At 43.5% G+C, this 25,935-nt stretch overlaps 1 protein-coding gene across 8 annotated transcripts in view; it reads right to left on the bottom strand.

The window, feature by feature from the left end:
* TGFBR3 (transforming growth factor beta receptor 3) overlaps window positions 1-25,935 on the bottom strand; it is a 205,369-nt gene that overhangs the window by 110,185 nt on the left and 69,249 nt on the right. For all 8 annotated transcript variants that reach the window (XM_054476513.2, XM_054476518.2, XM_054476526.2 and 5 more), the window contains exon 3: window positions 6,846-7,030. In XM_054476513.2, the coding sequence (XP_054332488.1) occupies window positions 6,846-7,030 (185 nt within the window). The remainder of the gene's footprint in view (window positions 1-6,845; window positions 7,031-25,935) is intronic.

Raw genomic sequence — 25,935 nt, 5'->3', positions numbered from 1 at the left:
AGCTTCCTTTTAAACAAACACCAGGCAGTGCTTATATGTGGAATGTATTTGTTTAGAAACCAAATTTCACCGATATACAGTGTCTGTGTGTGAGGGATTTCCTTTGACACTTGCTTAGTACATACCACATAAAAGATATCTCAAACATAAATAGCCCTGGGTTTTTTGTTTTTCTGCACATGCACAGGACTAGCAGTAGGCAGTCATTTATGAACAGCAGCAGGGTAAAAAATGCCCCAGATAGAGAAAAGAATGTAGCTAGTTTAATGTTTTTGCTCTCACATATGTACTCTCCCAAAACCCAGCCTTGAGATTTTGTATCATTTCTTTTAGTGGTGTTGGGCAAGGCACACCCACTCCTCCCCAAGCACTGTTTTATCTGAATCTTGATAATAGAGGGGGAAAAAGAGAAAAGGTGTTTGTGTATTAATATTGTGGAAATGGGGAAGGATTACATATAGATAGGTAGGTAGGTAGATAAAGATCTCCAAAATGGTCAATCTTTGAATTGCCAAATTCCTCAGTGTAAGCAAAAAGATGTCAAATCAGATGGCAAAGTCTGAATACTGAAGCTCTTGCATTTCATTCTTAGCAAGAAGAGTCAGTTAATATGCTAGTTCTCTCTTACCACACAGTTAAAACAAGTTTGGATACAACACATAGTAAATTATAAGCAGAGGACAGGTGAGCTACTTGTGTGAAGGCAGCCGAAGGCCTGGGGATGGGGGGAACGTTTAACTATGAAAACAGACAAGAACATAAAAGGCCCCTTGGTGGTGCCATTTAGCATGGGGATTAGCAGCCACATAGAGCACAATGGCTCCTGAGCTCAGCCCTGCATTTTATAATTACTGACATGTGGTGTGATAATCCCAAACCATGAAAGGGAAAAAAGAGACACTGCCACACACAGACCAACTTGATACTGCCCCAAAGCTGCAAGGAAGGGAATCCAAAAGGACTCCGAGCACTGGAAAGAGTTATTACAAACCTATGCACAGAACCCAAACCCTCACTAACAGACCTACTTGCTATCTGTCTAACAAAGCAGACTAGCAGGTTCTGTAGCCCAGAACCAAGTAAGAGCTAAAAGGAAAGGACAACTATCTGGAGTATGGGAAAAGCTTGCAGCTTGCACTGTAGAATCCAACAGACACAACTCGGGGGCTGGCTCCACAACTCACCATCTGGTTGTATAACCTCCCTAAGCCCAAGCATCCTCTTCTGCAAAAACAGTGACCACCAAGCCTCCCTTTCAGGCTGACGACAAGACTGGCAGAACCAAACAAGTGCCTGTCAGGTGGCTGGCCCGCAGGAGACACGCAGTCTCCACCACTATGGCTGCTAGTATTTTCATTTGGGGGATGTGAGAGCTGTTAAGAGGTAAGTCGAGCAGTTAGCACTTGACAGTGTTTACTTCCTTCTCTTTCTCCCCACTGTGGTCTTTCCTGCCTTCAAAAAGAACCAAAAAAGGGACAGCTTTATGCCAATCCTCAGAGAAGGTACAAAGTAAAAGTGATTTGGAGCCACATGTGTGATTAACCACACATCCCATTTGGCTGTGCCCGCCAAAAAGCCTGGAGCCAAATTTCAAACACAATCATACCAACCACATTAACCCAAATGGCTCACAAACTGCACCCTTCTTTTTCCCTTGGTCCTCATTCTGTATTTCTGCTTACGTTGTTGGTATGCCTGTTGCTGGAAGCTCATCCCAAATCCTCTTTTGGAATGAGGCAGAGAAGCTCATAGGGTTATGAGCTTTTTGACGGGTGAAGTTATTAAACCTGGCCCCTTTCCCGTGGTAATGGAGCCTCCCAATCCCCACTCCACCCCTACAGCCAGGCACTGGCACGCCCATTGCTCCTTTAATGTCAAAACAAATGCATAAATTTAAATGTCCATATCTTTTTTACACATATGTAATGGCTAACTAGGGACTTATCCTCAGTAGCTTTTCATAATAAGCAAGCAATTAGATAGGTCAGAAATAGAAAAGACACACCACCACATAAAAGCAGGTCACAAGTAAAAAATAGATGATAGGAAACAAAATTGTTGCTATTCCAGCAACTAATGAAAGTATGTTACTGTAAACAAGCCTCTGATGGTGCTGTAACCCTTCTCAGGAATTAGGAAATGCCCTGAGCAATTAAACTCGGGAGTCCGACAGAAGGGGGCGGCTGCATTTTACTTCAAAGTCAGAGGGTACTAGGAGCTGGTTTTCATAGGGATGGAAACCATGACACCGGTCCTCACTTGCTCTAAAAGATAAATCTGATCTCTCGGCATTGTTTATGCTCTTCTGCTGTCCTCTGTTGCCAGAAAGTCATTTTCCGGTTTCCTGTTCGCTTCCAAGGCTGTTGTTTCCGAAACCAATGATTACAAATGAGAGGTGTGTTCTCAGATGAAAAATACAATAGGTCTACTCTGACCCGAGGAGAACCCAGCAGGGAGGCCGATGACAAAACATTGCTTTGGTACTGAGGGCTTTTTATGTACTGTTGTAACAAGTCTGTTTCTGATACAAATTCTCTGCTGGCCTATAAAACTGTTCACCCAACTTAAGCGTTACTGTCTCCCTAAATCTTGTCAACCTGTTGCAGTTACTACTTTTGGGTGTAGGCTCTGTCACTGCCTCTACACAGGAAAATTAAAAATCTCTCCCCAGCTGAAGAACCTTAAGGCACCTGGGAGGTAGGAATTTATTAACAGTAAAATATTAGAGATGGGGTGATTTATAATAGATCTTGATACTGATCTTGCACCAATAACAAGCCAAGGGGAAATGGGGCTGATTTAGTAATTCCCTCACATTTAAGGATGACATCATGAAACCAACTACTCCAGTCTTCAGAGTGATAGTCAATTACGGCTTGGAGCCAGCATGGTAATTGTTTTGCCAATTTGTAAGTAACGGCACTTACTTCATTTTGAAAAATATTTGCCAGTCTTCAGAGTGATAGTCAATTACGGCTTAGAGCCAGCATGGTAATTGTTTTGCCAATTTGTAAGTAACGGCACTTACTTCATTTTGAAAAATATTTGCCTTTAATATTTGGTATAGCCCAGGCGCGGTGGCTCACACCTGTAATCCCAGCACTTTGGGAGTCTGAGGCGGACGGATCACTTGAGGCCAGGAGTTTGAGACCAGACTGGCCAACATGACGAAACTCCATTTCTAACTAAAAATATAAAAAATTAGCCGGGCACGGTGGCATATACCTGTAATCCCAGCTACTCAGGTGGCTGAGGCATGAGAATTGCTTGAACCCGGGAGGTGGAGGTGGAGGTTGCAGTGAGCCGAGATCACACAACTGTGCTCCAGCCTGGGTGACACAGCAAGACTCTGTCTCAAAAAAAAAATTGGTAGAGACTGCACAAAGGCTGCCTCTGGCCCTCCTACTATTACCCTCAAAACAGATCAGCTGTTATTTTTAGCATAGACTATATCATGACATATCTACAAAAACCAAGCTATCCACTGAAAATAACAAAAAGCATTAGGTGAGTTTAAGTTGAAGAGTAAGCAATCTCGGTAAAAGTGAATTGAGCCAAGGTAAACTTTATGGACTAATTAGCAAGTCAGCAGGTCAAATGTTTTAAACAGTTTTCTTGAAATACAATTCCCATACCATAAAATTCACCCACTTAAATTACAATTCAACAGTTTTTAGTATATTCACAGAGTTGTGCAACCATCACAATTTTAGAACATTTTTGTCATCTCCTCCACTATTTTTTTTTTTTTTTTTTTTTTTTTTTTTGAGATGGAGTCTCGCTCTGTTGCCCGGGCTGGAGTGCAGCAGTGCAATCTTGGCTCACTGCAACCTCCACCTCCTGGGTTCAAGTCATTCTCCTGCCTCAGCCTCCCAAGTAGCTAGGACTACAGGCACCTGCCACCATGCCAGCTAATTTTTGTATTTTTAGTAGAGAATGGGTTTCACCATGTTGGCTAGGCTAGTCTCAAACTCCTGACCTCAGGTGATCCGCCTGCCTTGGCCTCCCAAAGTGTTGTGATTACAGGTGTGAGACACCTCGCCTGGCCTCCACTTTTTTAAAAAAAACCTGTAACCATTAGCAGTCAACCTCCATTTCCTTCTTTCCCCTCTAGCCCTAAGCAATGACTAATTTACTTTGTCTCTATAAATTTCTGTATCCTGAACATTTCACATACATGGAATCATATGATATGTGGTCTTTGTGTCTGTCTTCTTTCATTTAGCGGATTTTCAAGGTTCATCCATGCTGTAGCACCTATCAGTACGCCTTCCTTTTTATTGCTCAATAACATTCCATTGTATGGATATACCACATTTTATTTACCCATTCATCAGAAGATGAACATTTGGGTTTTTCCACTTTTGGACTAATGCTGCCATGAACAGTCACAGACAAGTCTTTCTGTGGACATGTGTTTTCATTTCTCTCGGGTATATACCTAAGAGTGGAATTGCTGGGTCATGTGGTTCAAATGATTTTTAAAAACTGTTTGCACAGCTGCGGTAATGTTCTCCACACTCATATGTCAAGAGAGTGAGCGATATTTAATCCTTATACACACCCATCTTACTATCCACAAACAATCTTTCATTCTCTCGTTGTCCTGACCCTCATTCTGATGTCATCCTCTATGCTCACTTTCTATGTGCAAACTACTCTGAGGTCTGCCGTATGTGAGCAACGCAGAGCCAGATGGAATCTCCAAAAATCAGTTATCCCAAAATCTTGTTTTCAAACAGTATTGAACTACAACCATCTAATTCTTAAAGGTCCCTCTGTTATCTATTCTCAGAAACATCTTCAAATCACTGGCCCAAAATCATACATATACTACACAAATATTGAAGGAGAATAATGTTCAGGTTTCTAAACAAGTTTGAGACTACCCTTTGTAGGCCCTCTTTCTTTTCTTCCTCACTGAACACACTATGTCCCTGACGTCAGCTAATGTTATGTATCCTCAGTACTGCCAGGTCCTAAAATGAATCCCATTTTGAATAACATAGTAACCAAGTGCAGGAGAGCTCTGCTGTCACTCCTTGAGGTATTTTTCTTTTGTTTCAGTAGTCTTACTCGAATTTGTTTTCAGAGTCAACAACAGTACTGCACAATTTAACATCAAGAATTTTCTGCTGTTGCTGCCTCTGTAACAGCTTGGACTTTCTTTTCCCTCTGAGTTCCTCTGAGAGAAGCATATATAAAATGAGTAATTGTCGCTGCTAAAGAATTGCTGGAGTCAGCAACGCTTCATAGGAGCTGCATTTCCTCCTCTCCTCCTTTCCCTCTCACCACAAACTCTCCCCCATCAGTTCAGAATTAAAGGCACATTACTGGGATAAAGAAATCTGACCCGAAATATGAGTTGCAGCAACAATGGCAAGCAACCAAGAGTATTAACAATAATTTCCAATGTTGCTGGAAAGGTTAGATGATCTGTCTTTGAAATGAGCCAACTCTGCACACGTTCATGAGATTAAAATCAGCTTGCTTTTCCTTAACATCTCGTGCTTCTCCTCTTCCTACCACCCCAAAAAGATGGGGTGGCTGAGGCACATAAACAAGTGGCTCTGGAAATTAACTTTCTTGACCAGAAGAAAGCTCAAAGATAAATTCCATTCTGCATTACTTTTCCTATACTTCACTATGATCAGGATTTTTTGTGGTTTCTCTCTCCCTGGAGAGCGAATACCTAAGTGATAACATTTCTGACACACAGAAGCTTAAAAACAGAAGGAAAGCACTCTGTGTTATCTTGTTGGGAAATCTGTACACTTAAATGATGACCATTCACCCACAATCTAGGCCATTTTCGAGCCACAGGAAAGAGGAGGACATTTCTCTCTGAAGATGATGACCTTGCGCAAATAAGTTTTCTGCACCTGTTTTGTCACCTGTAAAATGAGTATAATTGTAGGATTCATGGAGTTACTGTATGAGTGCTTTGAACAGTGCTTGGCAGAGTAAATGCTGAGTAACTATGAGCATATATCTTTATCATCACCATCTCCGCTAATGTCACCACCACCTTTGGGAAGCTGCCTAGATAGTGATAACGAGCTATGCTCAGAGATTTTCAGGCAAGTACAAAGTACTGACATCTTTATTCCAGAGTGTTCCCATTTCCCCTCACTCATCCTGCAGAAGCAATAAGTTCATATGACAAAGTAAAGAAAGAAGAGAGAGGACACAGGAGGAGATGGGAAAGACATTTCACAACAACAGAGAAATGGTACCTTATTTGGTTTCTCACAATCATGTTTAAAAGATGAAATTATTATTATTATTTTTTGAAACAGGGTTCCGCTCTATCTCCCAGGCTGGAGTGCAATGGCAATCATGGCTCACTCCAGCCTCGATCTCCCAGGCTCAAGCGATCCTCTTGCCTCAGCCTCCCAAGTAGCTGGGACTACATGTGCTCACCACCACACCCTGCTAATTTTTTTTTTTTTTTTTAGTTTTATTTTTAGTAGAGATGAGGTCTTGCTATGTTTCCCAGGCTGGTCTTGAACTCCTGAGCTCATGTGATCCTCCCACCTTGGCCTCTCAAAGTGCTGGGATTACAGATGTGCACCACCACCATGCCTGGCCTAAAAGCTGAAATTCTTATGAATGTTTTTTTCCAATACCGAGGGCCAGGACATGGGGAGAGCCAACCAATCTCCAGACAGAGAAATCCTAAAGTTGCCCAATCCAGACAGCAGCTGGTATTTTAAATCTGCTCTCTTATGTTCACACATGAGCTTCTTTTGTTGAACCCCAGAAGAAAAGAAAAGGACTTCTGTCCAGAAAATCATCTCTGCAGACTCAGTGGCAGTGGGCTGAGAGCTGACACCTGCACCTACCTCTCTCTGTAGTTGGCCAGGCCCCTGGTCCGCAGTGCGGAGATTCAGGACATGCACCTCCTGTGGCAGGCCAGTCGTGCCTCTGCTGGCACAGCCTGACAAAACAGTGAAGCTCTCCATCAAGGCCTGGACAGGATGGGAGGCACTGACAGGTGACAGTTCACACAGTGCACCAGGCTCTGGACCTGCCAAGGGAATCACAAACACAAGCCACTCAGAAACAGTAATTAATTCTGCCTCAAAGGGACAAGGGTGATCAAGCCACTGCCAATCCACCAGAGACGCCTTTCCAGGTAAACTGTTCCAAGACGAAGTGGCCAAAAAACTAGCCTATCTTCTAAAACCCCAATCTCTTAAATTTCTTTTGAATAATTTGGTATGTATTTGATTTTTAAAATTCCCTTTTGGACTCACAAGTCATGAATGCATTTCTCTGGGTAGAAGACACTTTCCATTTAACATTTGTGTTTAATTCCTTCTTCCCTCTGGGTAGAAAATCAGAGATAAAATAAATTGCTTAAAGTCCCAATAATACTATACATGAATAATATTAAATAACTAAAATTGCACTTAACAAAAGTATAAGATACAGATCCTATCTTTTCAGAGCTTCCCTTTATTAGGGAAAGCAAAACAAACTTAAGAACAATACAGAGCAAGATGTAACATGTAGAGGCGATCAGGGCCAGAGCTGTACAGCAAAATTTGGGCCAGAGGTCAGAAAAATCCTCCCAAAAGAAGTAGGATCTGAGCAGAGCCTCAAATAGAAAAAGTAGAACGCTGGTCATACTTGGTTCCTGCTTCTTCATTCCCTCTTCCTCTAATCAGTCAAGCCTTAAATCCTAAATCCATCCACTCCTCTCCATCTCTACTTCTTTACCGACCCTAGACAATTACAAACCTTCCTGAACGAAGTCTGAGGACTCAAGCTCTGCATGCCACCTTCCACACAGGCACTGTCCACCTAACCTAGAGGCACTCAATGCTACGGGTGTTCCCAAAGCAAATGCCTGCTGCTGGCATCTCTGTGGGCAGTTCCTGTCCCTTCAGAACAGCTGCCCTACAGAATAAAGCCTGAGCTCCATCACAGAGCACAGGAGGCCTTTCTTGATCTAGCCCCTTCCTATGTCTCATCCCTCCCCACTCCACATCAACTTATTTAAAGGTCTCCAGACACACCAGGATGTTTCCCAACTCCATGTCCTCATTCAAGCCTGGTTCCTTTACGCAAATTCCTCTTCCACTCTCACTCCACCCCCACAACAAACATCCCAAGCTGAGGAAGGCTCTCTTTCTCTGCCCTCCCGCAATCCATCTGCCTGTCTCCACTACTGCATTTACATGATAGCCACTGGTGTAAACATCCATCTTTATTGGTCGAATGTGACCTCTCTGAGGGCTGTGAGTACCCATCTTTGTATCCTCAGCATTCATCTGCAGTGCCTGGCATATATGAGATGCTCAAAAAACGTTTGTTAAATGTATAAATGAATCACTGAGCTTAAAAAAAAATTGTCCCCTCTCAGATCAGTGAGTAGGGCACCATTCTAGGGACTTGGATTTGGCTGTAGGGAATATGGGAAATAGGCTGCTACAGCCCTGACATCACTGCAGCCTCCTTTCACATTGGCTGGATTGACAGAGACACACCCAGGGGAAGAAGGAACTGGATGCTTACTCCTCACACACTTCTGTGAGCTTGGTGCTATTGTCTCCATTCAATCACCCAGGAAACTGGGCTGAAACATACAGTGCCCACTACACCACAACCTCCCAGATAGAACCCACGTAAAAGGCCTGAATGTACTCCAGTTTGTTCTCCCTGACTTCTGAATAATAAAGGTACTCTCCAGGGTTGCAAACATAGTTCAGAACCAGCCAGTCTGCACCCAGAAGCAGACACCCTGCCTTGTGGGCCAAGTCTATTTCAGGACTCACAGAAATTATCTAGGCTGATAATAGCTATCTGGTCTGCAATGAAGCATGTGCCTTCTCAAATAGTCACTGCCACTCTCTGGACTGTGGCCAGCTGCTTTCTGAGAAAGCATAAGGTGGTGGAGAAGATGTCCCGAGAGCAACAACAGGAGGTACTGACTGTAAATTCCCTGGAGCCCCTGGCGGGGTGCAGGGAAACCGTATGGGCAGGCGCTCCCTCTGCTGCCCTCATCCTGCCCTCCTGGCCTCCGGCTTTCCCAGCCACAGTGGGATGTCTGGTATACTTCACACCCAGAGCTTCAAGAAATTATCCTACTCCTACTCAATTCTGGGGACACACACTGGCTACAGCTACCCACACTGGGAAACCCTTCTGAACTGGTTGCAGAGCCTCCTGCCATGAATTTACAATTATCACAAATTAAGCACAAATAAGAATGCCTTTCAGTTCCATTCTTGTATGTGTGCAAAGCTCTGAACAGGCTGAAAACACATCTGCAAAAAGGCCTGCAATCTATTTGATCTGCCCTCCTCTGCATGATGCCACCGTCACCCATTAAGATCTTCCTTAAATCACCATACTGCTCACCTCCACACTGGGGCAGGGGCAAAAACTCAATGGAAACAAATCATATAATAAGGTACTCCCAAAGAGGGAGGGAACCAGTGCCAAGAAGCCTTCAGTGCTGAGGATGTGCACTTCTTGCCTTAGAGTCTATGCTCTGTTTTGCCAGAGTCCAGAACTGGGCAAACACCCTCTTTAAGGGCTGGAGCTCTAGCCATGGGTTATATGAGTCAGTCCAAGGTCAAAGAAAAGAGAAAGCAATGCATGGGGCACACCCTGATCAAGTGCCAGGACAGCGACTCTTTACAGAGACCCCCTGGAGGCCAGGTGCAATGGCTCATGCCTGCAACACCAACACTTTGGAAGGCCAAGGCAGGTGGATCGCTTGAGCCCAGGAGTACAAAAGCAACCTGCGCAATATGATGAAACCCCGTCTCTACAAACAAACAAACAAACAAACAAAAATATATACACATACACACACACGCATATATATGTGTATATATGTATGTGTGTGTATATATGTGTATATATGTGTATATATGTATATATGTGTGTATATATATGTGTATATATATGTGTGTGTGTGTGTGTGTGTAGATATATATATATATATATATATATATATATATATATATATATATAAGCAGTTGTGGTGGTGCACACCCGTAGTCCCAGCTACTTGGGAGGCAAAGGTGGGAGAATCACCTAAGCCCAGGGAAGTCCAGGCTGCAGTGAGCCGTGATCACAGTACTGTACTCCAGCCTGGGTGACAGAGTGAGACCCTGTCTCAGAAAATAAAAATAAAAATACAGAGACTTACTTGGCTTGACGTTTAAATACACTCAACAGTGTGTCCCTGACCATCTGACAAAATAGAGTAGTATTTGGTTTTCGAAGTTCCTCATAGAATTTTTTTTCCCTCCAAGATTGAAAAAGAAAAAAAGCTACAACATATGATTAAACTATCCCTACACCAAAAAGACCAAAAAAAAAAAAAAAAAAATCAGTAATTATCTACCACCATCCCCAGGGGCATATAAGAAATGGTATCTTTAACAGTTCAGCATACAACGTAATAAGAGACACTGCTCGGCCCGGTGCGGTGGCTCATGCTGGTAATCCCAGCACTTTGGGAGGCCGAAGCGCGTGGATCACCTGAGGTCAGGAGTTCAAGACCAGCCTAGCCAACATGGTAAACCCCGTGTCTACTAAAAATACAAAAATTAGCTGGGCTTGGTGGCGTGCGCCTGTAATCCTAGCTACTCAGGAGGCTGAGGCAGAAGAATCGCTTGAACCCGGGAGGCGGAGGTTGCAGTGAGCCAAGATCGCGCCATTGCACTCCAGCCTGGGCGACAAGAGCAAAACTCTCTCAAAAAAAAAAAAAAAAAGAGAGAGAGAAAGAGAGAGACTGCTCCCATTTATTAAGTGCCCACTATGCAATGCTAGGTGCTGCACATCCTTCTGACACATCGCAAGGAAGCAGCACTAACCCCATTTTAAAGAAAGCAAAGTAAGCTCAATGTGCTTAAGTAACTGTTTCAAGGTTGCCCTAGTCACCCAAAGCCTCAGACTTGGCCCTCCTTGGGGCTCTCTCTCTCAGGAGGCAGGGTCCTGAAGTGCCCGGCCTTGCAGTAATCAGGGCAAGAGAGATGATGGTGCCCGTGGAGATGGAGAGAAGGGGACAGAGTTGAGTGGCCAGGGAGAGAATCCACTGGGTGAGGAGAGGGAAAGGGTGACCAAGCATTGTACAGTGAACATCCAACACAATGCCTGGGCTACTATGCCAACACTTTCTGTGAAAATAAAAAAGTGGTCATAGATTTAGGGGTCAGATCTACCGTTTTGTAACTTACTTTGAAATACCTCCCAAAAAATAAGATGGATTGACAGATGGAGAGATATTTGATAAAGCAACTATTGCAAAATGCTAATTGTGGAATCTAAATGTTCCCTGTACAATGGTTTCAACATCTCTACATGTTGAAATTTTTCATTAAAGAAAAGTTGGGAGAGGGAGGCAATGCTTATAAAAAAAAATTAAGCCCAGAAATGCCTTAAGAAACCTTCCTCAAAAAGTGTGCCAGCATCACACTGCTGCTGAGAGAGCAAATTGGTATAATTTTTCAGTGGTATCCAAGGCCCCACAAAAGGTACATATCCTTTGACCCAGCAACTTCCCGCTAGGATTTTATCCTAAAAAACATAACTGGATAAGTTTGCAAAGGGTACAGAATGTACAAGTGAAAAAAATTAAGACTTAAGGGAGGGGACAAAAAGTCCCTGTGAAAACACCCAGGCTAAAGGACATAGGTTAAACTCTAAGTATGGGGTAGAACAGTCCTCTCCTAAGAGAACAGACACAGTGTAGGAGTCAGGGGAGAGGGTTTCCTTTGGGTAAAAAGAAAGCCTCTCTGGCCAAGAAAGGAAAGAGGCAGTGTGATTGTATGAAGTTTTCCTTTGACTATCTTGGAGAGATGCTCTTCTGCCACCAGCTGTTCCATCCCCGCCTGCCAGGCCTTCCTGGAGCGCACTATCCTTTTTCCATAGATTTTCTCAAACACATCCATGGGTTCAACTCCCATCTCTTTACAGAAACGACTCCAGGCCATCTCAGACTTACTTATTTCTCCTTTTTTTTCTTTTTCTTTTTTTTTTTGAGACAGTCTCACTCTGTCATCCAGGTGGGAGTGCAGTGGCACGATCTCGGCTCACTGCAGCCTCCACTCCCCAGGTTCAAGTGATTCTCAGGCCTCAGCCTCCCAGGTAGCTAGGATTACAGGCGCCTGCCACCACATCCAGCTAATTTTTGTATTTTTAGTAGAGATGGGGTTTCATCATATTGGCCAGGCTGATCTCGAACTCCTGGCCTCATATGATCCACCTGCGTTGGCCTCCTGAAGTGCTGGGATTACAGGCCACCACGCCTGGCCCATACTTCTTTTTCTAAGCTCCAGGCCTGAATATTCAACAGCTCCTTCACCATCTACTTTTGTCTCATGGACACCCAATCTCAACATGCAGAACTCAGGATCTTTACCCATCGTGCCTGTTGTTCCTCCTTCATTCCCTCCCTAAGCAAATGGCACCAGCCTCTACCTACGCACACCTGGCACCAACCTGGGGGAGGTGCCCCAACATCACCCCTTCCCTCTCCTCACCCAATGGATTCTCTCCCTGGCCACTCAACTCTGACCCCTCCTCTCCATCTCCAGGGGCACCATCATCTCTCGTTCCCTGATTACTGCAAGATGCTCTTAATTCTTATCTCCACCAAAATGTCTTCTATAGAGCAGCCAAACTGATCTTCTGAAAAACCCAAGTCTGATCCTGCTTTTCTCTGCTTTAAAAGACTTATTGCTCCATCTCTGCTGTCCAGATGAAGCCCCAAAACCTCAACGTGACTTACAAGGCCCTCCAAGATCTGGCCCTGCTTCCTGCCATGGCCCCGTCTCTCATTCCCCGGACACTTGCTTCCGTGTTTCGGCCATTCTGGTGAAGCACAGAAGTGCTCATTGTCTCCCTATAGCCATCGTTCTCCTTTCTCCAAGTGCCAGCTGGACACACAGCCACCCAGAACGAAAGCTACATTTCCCAATCCCGCTAGCAGCTGGCAGCTTCCTGTATGAAGGGAAGGAAGTCAGTTCTTCTGCCATTTCCTTCTGACTGCTGGTTGGAACGTGGATGTAACGGGCAGCACTAGAGCAAGCCTTTGGGGCCATGAGACAGAAGCAGCATGCTGAGGAGGGCACAGCAACTGACAAGCCACCTGGATACTTGATGAACATGGAGCCACGGGATCAGCTCTGAACTGCTTTTTAATAGGAAACAAATGTAAACTCTTTTTTTTATATAAGCCAATGTTATTTTGGGTTTTCTGACATTTGTAGCTTAACCTACCCTAATTAATGTACTTGCCTTCTTTTATTTCATCAGAAGTGCCAAGCTTTGTCCCACAGGAGCCTCTGAATAGCAAGGTTTCCTCCAGGAACACATTCCCCACCGCTTCTGTTCCTTCCCACCACCACGGCCTGACAAACTCCTGCTCATTCTACTGATCTCTCATGGAAGCTCCCCAAACCTCCCTCGCTGTGTTAGATCTGTATTTTTTCATACTCTCGTGGTACTCTCCGTTTCTCTCCACAGCACTTCCTGTGATGAGATGTACATAATTATTTGTGCAATTATTGGTTTCACATCTACATGCTCCCAAAGACCGCAAACACCACGAAAGAACAGAACCCAACCATTCTGTCTGCTGCTGCCTGCCTCACCCCGGCACAGTATCTGGCACACAGCAGACACTCAATTATCGCTGAGAAATGGGGAAGAACCATGGGGTGATGCATGCTGCATGGGCTTCATGCCAATAAGGGACTGTGTCTCAGACTTCCTGCTTTCACTCTTTACCTGAGAGCCAAAGCCTGACTCTTATACTAAAAGGGGGAGAAAAAAAAAAAACACCAACCATGAAATGAAGGAGGTGGCATTTTTGATTGCTAAGAATCAAGTCCCAGTTGGGGCTTCCCCACCTTCAACTGTCACAGAAAGCAGGAAACACAAATCTGTTTTTGTCTTCTCTTCCCGAACACTCTTCTGGCCAATCCCCTCTCTCCAGGTGGCAGGACAATCCTCTATCTCTCCGTTGGCACACCACACCCCCAGCCTCATCCTGCCACTACTGGGTCAGGCCCTAGCCTTCCTGTCCCTTTCCCTCTGCCACAGCCAGCTCATGAACTTGTCTCCCATCCTTTCCCCTTGTCCTCATAGTGGTTCCTTCCGCAATCTGTCTGCACAGTGCCCGGACCAGCTCCATTCAGGAAGGCTTCCACCTGGGAACAGCATGATCCACCCCACAGGCTCTAGCACACGTGCCTGAGCTAACACGGTGGCTCAGATTCTCACTTCACCACCATGGGGCCCGAGTACAGCACCTCCCAGCCACGAAGGCTTGGAAACCAGGAAAACATGCTCCAAAACCCCATCTGACTCATCTGCTCACTTTTGTGGTGACCTGTGAGCTCTGGAGCTGCTACTGTAGGCTCTCACCGGCAGCCTCAAAAGGCTGGGAGTGTCTCCTGTGGCCACGGCTGAAAACCCACATCCCGTCTTCCCTACAGTCAGGAGCCGAGTGAGCGACATGCTCTGATGATGCTCCTTATCAGCACAGCAAAAGCTGGGTTACCACGTAAGGATCAACCAGGGCGTGGACGATGACGAAAGAACACGCCTGAAAGCACCAATGCTCATAAGCACACACGCATGCTCACTTCGCACCATACTTTATCATGAAAAGGCATGTTGCAGATACTTCATCCAAAGCCTCACAGAAACTCTATAACCCACTATAAGTAAACTGTTGTGAGCCACAGAGGTAGGATGTGTATTTCAGAAAAGTGCTTCCTGGCAGTAATGTACATATGGATTCACCTCCAGAGACAATCCTCACTGGTGCCCCCCAATCTGGATATTTCAGTTCATTCTGGGCATCTGGTATGTGATGAGTACAGGATTCCTTAAGGGTAGCTCCCAAAGAAATCTAACTTTTCCTTGGACTCAAAGTGTGAGCTGAGTTTAATCCTCCCCTGCTGGCTTACTCGAGAAATCTGATCTCAGAATCTTGCCGGGTATTGTGTCTTGTTTGAACTGAATTCAGGCTCTGCTCTTCTGTTTGGTACACTCTCCTCAGCCACCAGCACAGAGGCACAGCCCCCTTCACCCACAAGATGCTACTTCTACTGACAAAAATATTGACTGACCTGAAGACAGCACAAATTCAAATAAACTCTGTGGTGAGAAACTCCCTAGGTGGCCCAGACCACGGCCACACTGCCAAGGCCACTGCCAAACCAGCCTCCTTCACAAAGCAGGCCCTCACCGCTCGGGTGCTCAGCAGCTGGGCCACCTGAGGCCACACGGCGAAGCATACGGTGGCTCCCTGGGCCGCCGCCTTGTGTGAGAAGCTGGGGGTTAACTCTTCATATGTATGGTTACCACACCACTAGGGGCCACACATCTTGTACATGTTTCTGATCCTCACAATGCCACTGTGAAGACAGTGTTAATGCCCTCATTTTAGAGTGATGGGAAACTGGAGCTCATGAGAGGATAAGAAACACATCAGCAGGAAGTGGCAATAGGGGATTTGAACCTGGGTCTCTGAGACTCCAGCTCCAGACTTTTCCCCTGGCAGAGCACCACCTGCCTCTGCCTTGTACTTTCCAGTTCCTCACCTCAGGACTGGGTGAACAGATGCATAGGCCAAATGTAAACATTCATTCATATCTACTAAAATAAAATAAACTGCTTGGTTCACACTTATCACCTTTGGTTGACTTAAAAGACTTCATAAACTTAATGAAACTCGTTTCTCATTTTACCAAATGCCCTCCTCCATCCTTTTCACTAATGCTTGCTTATCTGGACACATGGGAAACGTTCCTAAGATCTCGCTATAACATCGATGTCTAAATACCCAGTTCTACTTAAAGAAAAAAATCAAATGGACTCACCCTTTCATTATGTCCTTTAGCTGCAACACAGCATTCCAATCTCAGTTACAGAACCCCCACATCCCTGCTGGCGGTAGGCCAGCTCCAAAACTTGACAGAATGCAGACAAAGCATTTGGGAACAGATGCATTTGCTGCACACACTTTAAATTTAATCTGTGCCAAAAGAAATTACTAATATCACACCTCATGCAACATGGACAAAAATACTGGCGGAGGGGGGTAATGTTTTGGAGAAGACATAGTAATTTTCACATTTAATAAATGTGATCCTCAGGCATTCTAAATACTAATACATACCAAGTTGACACAAACATCTGGTACCTATTCCACATAATTTTCAGCACTCTGATTCCCCATATCACCCAGGGTTCTAATGAGGAGCGTGTGTTCAGCTGTAATAAAAGTGGTAAAGATGCAGAGGGAATTAAGGGGTAACATTATAGGCTGGGACCAAGACATTGCAGTGGGGAGATTTTATTCTAATGACACCATTGGCTAATAAGGTTTTTGTTATTGTCCCACAGGGAATTCTGAAATGCTGTCAGCTGCAAAGAGGGACAAACTCCCACAGATTGTGGGACTGGGTACTACAGGATCTATTCTGCCCTTGGGCTGAAAATCCTTTCTACCCCCATGGGATGCAAGAATCTGTAAGAAAGGGCACCCAGGATGATTTCTCAGCCAATAGCACCGCCTCACTTCAATCGAGCTTCATGAGAAGGAATGTTACCAACACAGGATATGATGCAAAAACAAAGCTCCAAGAAAAAAACACCTGGAATGCCCTGAGCTCACAAACACGCCTGACGTGTACGTAACATATGCTCATGTTTGTACCATCTCAAATTACAATTCATTGGCACTACAGCGCCTTGGGGATGGAGCGGTGGAATGTACCACCATTAAACTCCAAAGAGGGCCCTTCTACCACAGCTCCTACCTGGGTTTTTCAACAATAAAACCTGGCTTCGGGCTGAAGCTTATCCCTAGTAAGAAAAAGGTAGACAAGTCCTAAAACTTGTAATTTGGATTTCTCAGGGGGAAAAAAACTAGATTTTTCTACAGCACAACTCTTAGGCATATCTTGTCATGGTTTCTTTCACCCTCCAAGCAAAATCTCCACCCAAATCTTCCTCCTAACAAACTAACCCTCTCCCAAGAAGTCAACCACCAACTTGTTGGGCCAAAAGCCAGTGCATATTTGTGTATCGTTGTGTTGAAATCATGGAGCAACCATGTTGGAGAATTTCCTGTATTCAATTGTGTTTTCAAATGTTCAAAAGGAAACAAAGGGCACAGGTTCTTTAGGAATCCAAATTCTCAAAGTGTTGGGAAGTGCCAAGCTATAAAAGGCACATACTCTTCCATCTAAGCAAGATACCACTACACAACCTGGACGTGCCAACAGAGGGGAATTTCTGCAGCCCTGTGAGGAAGTGGTGCTGTTATGTTTCACGGTTTTTATGATCTGAAGTGAAGCAGGGGCATGTCTCAGAAGAAGTCACCACTGGACATAGCAAGAGGCATCCTTGTATTATAGAAGCACCAGGAAATAGTGAACCAGGAGATACGGGAGCTGGGTTTTAAGCATTCCATGATCTCTTATTCTATGACAGGCTTGACTTACAGATCAAATGAGGCACTATACGTGAAAACGCTTTACAAACTTCAAATACTATTAGAGACATAAAGTCCCTCGAGGGGAAGAGAAATAAATGAATGAGAACATTTTCTCCAATCAAAAACTGTTTTCTCTAAAAACTTTTAGAATGATTAATAAAATATCTAAGATAAGATGTTCTTATACTACTCCCTAGCATTACTCCCCAGAAATTATTTCTATGAATTGCACTGGAAAGACTTAAAATAAAACTACAGCTGGGCATGTACTCCCTGTAATCATGCCTGTAATCCCAGCACTATGGGAGGCCAAAGCAGGAGGATTGCTTGAGGCCAGGAGTTCAAGACCAGCCTGGGCAAAATAACCAGACCCCCATCTCTTTAAAAAAAATTTTTTTTTCATTAAATTAAACTATGCACAGTATTAGAGTAAAAATTCCTGTTCTCTGAGCACATTCTGGAAGTACAACTCCCAAAGGCGAGAAAAGGCCATGTTTCTGCCTCCAGGGAATTCCAGCAATCCATAAAGACAGTCGGTTGGCATCATCTTGGCCAACAGTTCTTCTGATTTACTTTGTTGGGTATTTTGTTTTGTTTTGTTTTTGGAGACACAGTCTCACTCTGTTGCCCAGGCTGGAGCACAGTGGTGCAATCTCAACTCACTGCAAACTCCGCCTCCTGGGTTCGAGTGATTCTCCTCCCTCAGCCTCCCAAGTAGCTGGAATTACAGGCGTGCACCACCACACCCAGCTAATTTTTGTATTTTTAGTAGAGACGGGGTTTCACCATGTTGGCCAGGCTGGTCTCAAACCCCTGGCCTCAGGTGATCCACCTGCCTCTGCCTCAGCCTCCCAGAGTGCTGGAAGTGAGTCACCACACCAAGTCCTGATTTACTTTTGACCTATAATATGGTGGACCTGTCCCTATTCTTCTCACAAGAAGGAAGCTTAGACAGAAGGAGACACTGGCTACAGCATTCATTTTTGAGGGGATAAGAATTTATGGGATGTTACTGCCTAATTGGCTCAGAACAGAGACCAAGAACAAATCTGAAGGTTTGAAGGATGGGAGAAAATAGGATCTTTTTTCTCCTACCTTATGAATTTGGCAGATACAAAATAACTGAAGGATAGTACACTTCTTTATTAAAATGCAAATGCTTTATTGACTTAGATTCAAAATATTAAACTGAACTTTATCACATAAAAAAATTACAACTTAATTCCTACTAATGCAATATCTGATGGCAAAGTAAGACTTGCAGAGCTACAAAGCTACTCCTTATCAACACTGAGGGATGACATTACCAAATCTGTTCATCTATTAGACCTTGATTTGTACCTAAGATGATCACTAATTTTCTCTTTTTTACCTTTTGCAAACTGGTGTCTAGCAAGAAAGAAAAAGATGGGAGAAAGAGAGGTAAGAATGTGTGCAAAAACATGGAGGAATAACACGTATTGCATGTGGCATGCTCCGGGCCTGGTGAGCATTCTGTTAGGGCTGGTGGCCAGGGTCTGGGGTGCAGAGTCTGAAGCAGAGACAAGTGGCAAGATGAGAAACTGTAAGAGTGTCAGGAAGGGTAGAAGGGGGAAACCACAACTGCTGGGGAGTTGAATCATCACCTATAACCACTGGTCCTGATTGCAGATAGGAGACTGTAGATTAAAAAAGGAAAATCTGCAAACTTTTGGTTTGGCTGTGCAAAATATTACTAATTACAGCCATGTGTACACACTGGGCCATGAACTAAAACACATTTACTTTAAGGAGTTTATACATAATCAGGGCACTCACAATTGGTTACAGGAATGAGTCAAATGCTTAACACTGAACGCCAAATTATTCAGCTTAATATATAGGTCCCAATTATAAGACTAAACTCTATTCCTTCCTCTTCAGGCTAGCTAGCCTGCTGCTTCAGGTGCTTCTGTTAGGAGGGAAACTGAGAGCTGACAGTTTGCAGAGAAATTATGAACACCTGGTCACTGGTGTGCCCTTGCTCCTTTCACAGTGAAGCTAAAAGTCTCTGAGAAGCTGTGGACCTGGTTTTTCCAGAGCTCGTAGCAGTTACAGGCCCATCAAGCAGTGCCATCAACAGAACTACTTAGTGTAGACTGGGTCTTAGAGAGACAGAAGGATTGTGCTCGGCTCAGTTGCTGCGGTTCAGAACCACAGTTTTTTTGGGGGTAGGTGGATGGGGACAAGGTCTGGCTTTGTTGCCCAGGCTGGAGTACCATGGTACGATCTGGGCTCACTGCAACCTCTACCTTCCGGGCTCAAGCCATCCTCCCACCTCAGCCTCCCGAATAGCTGAGACTACAGGTGTGTGCCACCACACCAGCTCATGTCTTATATTTTTTGTAGAGATGGGGTTTTGTCACGTTGCCCAGGCTGGTCTCAAACTCATGAGCTCAAGCAATCCACCTGCCTCGGCCTCCCAAAGTGCTGAGATTACAGGCATGAGCCACCATGCCTGGCCCAGAACTACACTTTTGTATTGCACCTGATAAAATTCAGAGGTCCCTTAAACTGTTACACCTGTTACTCCTTTATAGCAAATATAAGCTTTTATAAATCTATTGCTTCATTTATTTGGGCATATGTTTGTGTGTCCTCTACTTACCAGAAACTCCATGAGGGCAAGGACTGTGCTTCTTTTACTTCCTCTCTCCCAGTGCTTGACACAGTGCCTGGCATGCGGCACGTGTTCATAAACATTTGTTGAGTGATGAATTCATGTGCCAAACAATCAAACTCCCAAGCTGCTAATTCTCTAAGGACTATGGAGCCAGTCTCCTACATTTATCCCAGCGCTGCCACATTTTAGTCTTTTAACCTGGGGCAGCTACTTAGCCATTCCCTGCCTCTGTTTCTTTATCTATACAATGGGGATAATAACAGGATCTGCCCCATAAGACTGTTCTTAGGATCAACTCATTTTTATTATTGTATTACTGTAATTATTACCATCTCTTCAACTATGAGATGTGTTCTGGAAAAAAAAAAAAAATGCAAAAGAGAAACTTCGTCAAAGCACTTAGCTAAAGGAAACTACATCATTTGAGTGCCAAACCTAGCTCTGCGCTTTCTAGCAGGCAGGATAAAGAGAAAATACGATGCTCACATAGATATCATAAAAAGGAAACAAATCACAGGCAGGTGCAGTGGCTCACACCGGTAATCCCAGCACTTTGGGAGGCCAGGGTGGGAGGACTGTTTGAGCCCGTAAGTTTGAGACCAGCCTGGGCAAGAGAGTGAGACCTCATCTCTACAAAAGATTAAAAAATTAGCCAGGCATGGTGGTGCACATCTGTAGTCCCAACTACTCAGGAGGCTGAGGTGGGAGAATCCCTTGAGCCCAGGGAGGTCAAGACTGCAATGAGCCAAGATAGTGCCACTGCACTCCAGTCTGGGTGACACAGTGAGACCTTGTCTTAAAAAATAAATTAATAATAATAATAATAGGAAACATCAGCTCTTGCAAGAAAATACTTTTCCAAGGTCTCAATTTAAGAGGCCTGTAATAAATCAAGGATCAGTGATTTTTAACTTTTTAAACCAATAATTTGCATTAATGTAGGTATGAAAGCAAGAAGCAAACTGGCATTTATTTGCTAAAAGCATGTGGCGGAGTTTGTGATCTTGGCATGATATATGCCATGACATATATCAAAACGTTTGGATTTTGCTGTGTTGGGTCAACAAGCAATTTCTGAAAGGATAAAATCTAAGCAGAGATATCAGTTCAATAAAAGGCTAAGAGAGAAGGGTATAATTCAATCAAATTGTATTTAACCTAAAAATAAGATAAAGTACTGTACTATTGTTTAATAAACTCTCCCTCAAAAATTTAAAACTGGGATAAATGAGATACCTGTTCAGAAAAACATCTATTGAGCTTGCTCAAGACGAAACTTTACACAGTAACATACTGTAAAACATACATCTGTATCTGACAAAGCAACCTTTCAAAACAGATGTGTCATATGATGTTTCAAAGCTGATTTTTTTTTTTTTTGAAGTTTGTCACATTCAGTGAAAGCAATTGCTGTTTTTAGGAAATCTGTGTGTGTTATTTTGGAGAAAACTTTGCTTTGGTGTTTTTCCATTCTGGATCAACTAGCTCCTCTCTTTTCCTCCCAAGCAAACCTTCGTAAACCACACTGCCAGAGGGACCTCACCTTTCTCCCATGGAGACAGCTCTAATACTTGCAAATGGTCAAACTGAAAATAAAATCCTTTGCATGCCATTTCCTCCAACAAAAAGGGCTTTGTCTCAAGATTTGCACAGAAAAACATACCAAAGCTACATCTATTATTTAAAGTAGTAATTCCTTCTCTCAGTATTTCATATTCCTTTTTTCCCACCTTACTTCATCCGGACCAAAGAACCACCTTACCGCCACACAATAAATGCCTCACTTATTCAACATTGACTGGCAATGAGATATTCCACATAAGCAAATTATCCAAATAACTAAGTCTTTTCTTGTTTCAAAAAAGTAAGTGTCTTTAGTTATTTTTAAGGGAAATCTGCCTAAAATGTACTACATGCATAATTTCTTCCTGGCCATCTTAAATATTTTGAGCATCCTGAAAATTGCTTATTGTATTTTTTTCTTGAAGATGTAGGGCTGCCATGATGAATACTAATTAGTTTATTAAAGCTTGATGTGATTTCAGTTACTATATCTACCAAGTGGTCCCATATTTCTGTGCTTTACAGTTTTTTTGGTTTCGTTTTTGAGATGGAGTCTCGCTCTGTCGCCCAGGCTGGAGTGCAATGGCACTGTCCCAGCTCACTGCAACCTCCGCCTCCAGGGTTCAAGCAATTCTCCCTACCTCAGCCTCCTGAGTAGCTGGGATTACAGGTACTCACCACCACGCCCAGCTAATTTTTGTAGTTTTAGTAGAGATGGGGTTTCACCATGTTGGCCAGGCTGGTCTCAAACTCCTGACCTCAGGTGATTTGTCCATCTCTGCTTCCCAAAGTTCTGGGATTACAGGTGTGAGCAACCGCGCCTGGCTGCTTTATAGTTTTGCCTATACTTTTTATACTTGTGGGTTTTTTTCCAGTTCTGGCTGCAGGCCTGTGTCTCTGCCTCAAGCCTATCACTTACCATCTTTTACACTCTTATACACTCAATTTTAAGTCAATCAAGTCCGGATGAAGACCAGAAGGTGGCTCCCCAATCCATCCACAGAGTAACCTATATGGACTTTTGACGGCTATTTTCCTTGTAACTCACTAAAACGTTCTGACTTCCTTCATGATGCACAAACCTGCTGTAAAACTGATACTGTATAATAATATTAGTGACAATATTAGGGACACTGTCCACAGTAATCTAATTTGAATGGCAAACCATGAAAGAAAGTGAAGCTTATGCACTAAAGGTGAACTGTTGGGAATTTAGTTCACAACAAAACCATGCTAAAAGCTCTATTCTATTGCTTCTGGGGCTTCAAGCATTTCAGAAGTTCTAAGGGAAAAAAACAAATGTATAACTAGGTACGACAAAGTTCTTATGGTCCCTCAATCCCATTTTCTCATGGTGACCTCCCCTTTTCTTTCAGGATGAAGAGATATTCAACCTGTACAGCCCAGATTAATTACAATTTTAGCATAATTTGCACATTTTTTCCACTCTAGTTTCTCAATGGAAGTTGTATTCACCATTCCTTCCTGTCTTCTTTCTTGAGTCAGTGCCAGCAAGCACTGTTCATAGAAATCAGATACTCCTACCAGTGCTCCCTGGTCCAGGTCAGTACAAATGATCTACCATGAACCATAGAGTCCAGGGCAGGCTGGAAAGCACCACCTCACAAAAAAAACACATAACGGGGCCACTCAAAGGCCCCTCTATGGCAGCAGTCCCCAACCTTTTTGGCACCAGGGACTGGTTTCATGGAAGACAGTTTTTCCACGGACCGGGGAGGAGAGGATGGTTTTGGGATAGAACTGTTCCACCTCAGGTCATCAGGCATTCGTGAGATTCTCATAAGGAGCAGGCAACCTAGATCCTTCGTATGCGCAGTTCACAATAGGGTTCACGCTCCTATAAAAATCTAATGCCACTGCTGATCTCACAGGAGATGGAGCTTAGGCAGTAATGCTCACTCACCCGCTGCTCACTTCCTGCTGTGTGCCCTGGTTCCTAACAGGTCCATGGCCTGGGGGTGGGGACCCCTGCTCTATGGTACAATACCATTTGCAGCTTTCTAAAATCCAGCCATGACATGGAATCTTCCCTGCCTTTCCTTGTTAATTAGAAGTCAGGGTCCAAATTCACTCTTTGCAAATCATTATTATGTAAGGAAAGGCATATGTGTATGTATATGTATGTATATATACACACGCACACATACACGCCAAGGGCTATTACTGTTTCTCATACTCAAGAAGGTTCGCTTCCTAAGCTCCTTCCTGAAATGAAATCGTTTCTTTGCCCGAGAGATAGCTCATAATTTATCCTAGATTTCAAACTTTTTTAGTAAAAAGTATAGGAAGTTACATGGAAACAATGAATGGAAGTGTACTTTTTTTTAATCAAACAAGAACAGGAAACTTTCAGTGGTTTATGGTAAAACTACATATTTGAGCCAAAGAAAAAAATAAACTATGCTCAACCCCTTTTTACCCTCCCCTATCCAAAACATATAAGAACATGCACAACTGACAACCACAAGACAAATCTCAACACCAGGGACAAATTAATATTTATAGGCTTCAAAAATATACTCCCCCAAATTACTTAATAAACCCCTTCAAACAGGCCGACACCTACTTCTTCTATTATTGTATGACCAAAATGAGTCATAATAAAACTTAGGAATATTAAAGACAATAAGTGAGGAAATTCCAGAAAATATAACAACTATTTCAGGGAGCCAAAACAGAACTATATTTATTTTTCTATCCAAATGCATAGGTATGAATAAACGGGCAAATAAAACAGGCGCTCACAAAAGTAAACATATACCCAGCTGCAGTTCTACAACATAGTCTTCTAAATTACCACCTCCTCCACATTAGAGAAATTATTTCCTTCAACAAAATTAACCTCCAACACCCTCCAAACTGTAAAAATCTCTACTATACTGTGAGCAATTTAAAAGCAGGCATTTTTGAGGCCAGGCACAGTGGCTCACGCCTGTAATCCCAACACTTTGGGAGGCCAGCAGGTGGATCACTTGAGGCCAGGAGTTCGAGACTAGCCTGGCCAACATGGTGGAACCCCAACTCTACTAAAAATACAAAAATTAGCTGAGCATGGTGGTGGGGGCCTGTAATCCCAGCTACTTGGGAGGCTGAGGCAGGAGAATCACTTGAACCCGGGAGGCGGAGGTTGCGGTGAACTGGGATTATACCACTGCACTCCAGCCTGGTGAGAGAGCAAGACTCTATCTAAAACTAAACTAAACTAAACTCAACTCAACTCAACTCAACTCAACTCAACTCAACTCAACTCAACTCAACTCAACTAAACTAAACTAAACTAAACTAAACTAAACGATAATCCTGTCCTAGCTAATCCTCAGGGTCATCATGAAAACAAATGAGATCATGGCATTTGAGAAGTGTTTAATTAAATCAGGAAGTTCTATAAAAATATAAAGATAATACCAATAAGTATATGAAAAATCAATAGAAAAGAACCTCCTTTCTCCTCACTACCCACTTTATGTTACAAAAAAGAAGCCCACAGGATACAATGGGAACCTTGGGAGCACAGAGGAAAGAACACTACATTTGGACCTAGAAGGCCTGCGTTCCAGGCTCATCTCTGCCATTAACAAGCTCCTTGACTTAGGGCCCCTCTGTTGGTTGCCTCACCTGAAGTTAATACTACATACCTTGCCAAAATGAATTAAAGGATAGCAAATAATTCTATAAACTCTAAAGTGAGATCCCTATAGAAGAGACAAATGAAATCGATCTGCTGTACAAAAAGTTTGAACTTTAATGGTTTGTGTTATAAAATCAACTGACAAGGAAAGAAGTTGGCTGTAATCAGACTCTTCCCAAACACCCCAAGGAAGAAAGCCAACCAAGACAGAGGAGTGGAGAAGGCTCCACAGTGTGAACCTGGAAGGGCTCAGCTTGTACATTCATTACCTAACGAAATGGGGGCTTTAGAAATGGGAATTCTGAACCTGTCACTGTGGATCAGAACCTCTCTGAATCCACTTAAACCCATGAATTGAAAGACTGCGTTGGATTTTTTCCATTCCTGGTTAAGATAGAGCCACACAAATCCTAATTCTAAATGTGAATGTTCAACATTCCAGAATAAACAGCAGCTCATGGAGAAAGCAACAGAAGGATGGCAAGAGGAAAAAATAGATCAACAAACTACAACAGGTTGGTCACTTGGTAATTAAAAAAGAAAAAAACGAAAAGAAAACAACCCATCTCAAAGTTCAACTCAAGGCTGAATTCCTATCAGAAA

Source organism: Pongo pygmaeus, chromosome 1, assembly GCF_028885625.2.
Source record: "Pongo pygmaeus isolate AG05252 chromosome 1, NHGRI_mPonPyg2-v2.0_pri, whole genome shotgun sequence".
In the NCBI taxonomy this organism is placed as follows: domain Eukaryota; kingdom Metazoa; phylum Chordata; class Mammalia; order Primates; family Hominidae; genus Pongo; species Pongo pygmaeus.
The sequence above is the reverse complement of the archived record's forward strand: the minus strand, read 5'-3'. Positions and strand labels throughout refer to the sequence as shown.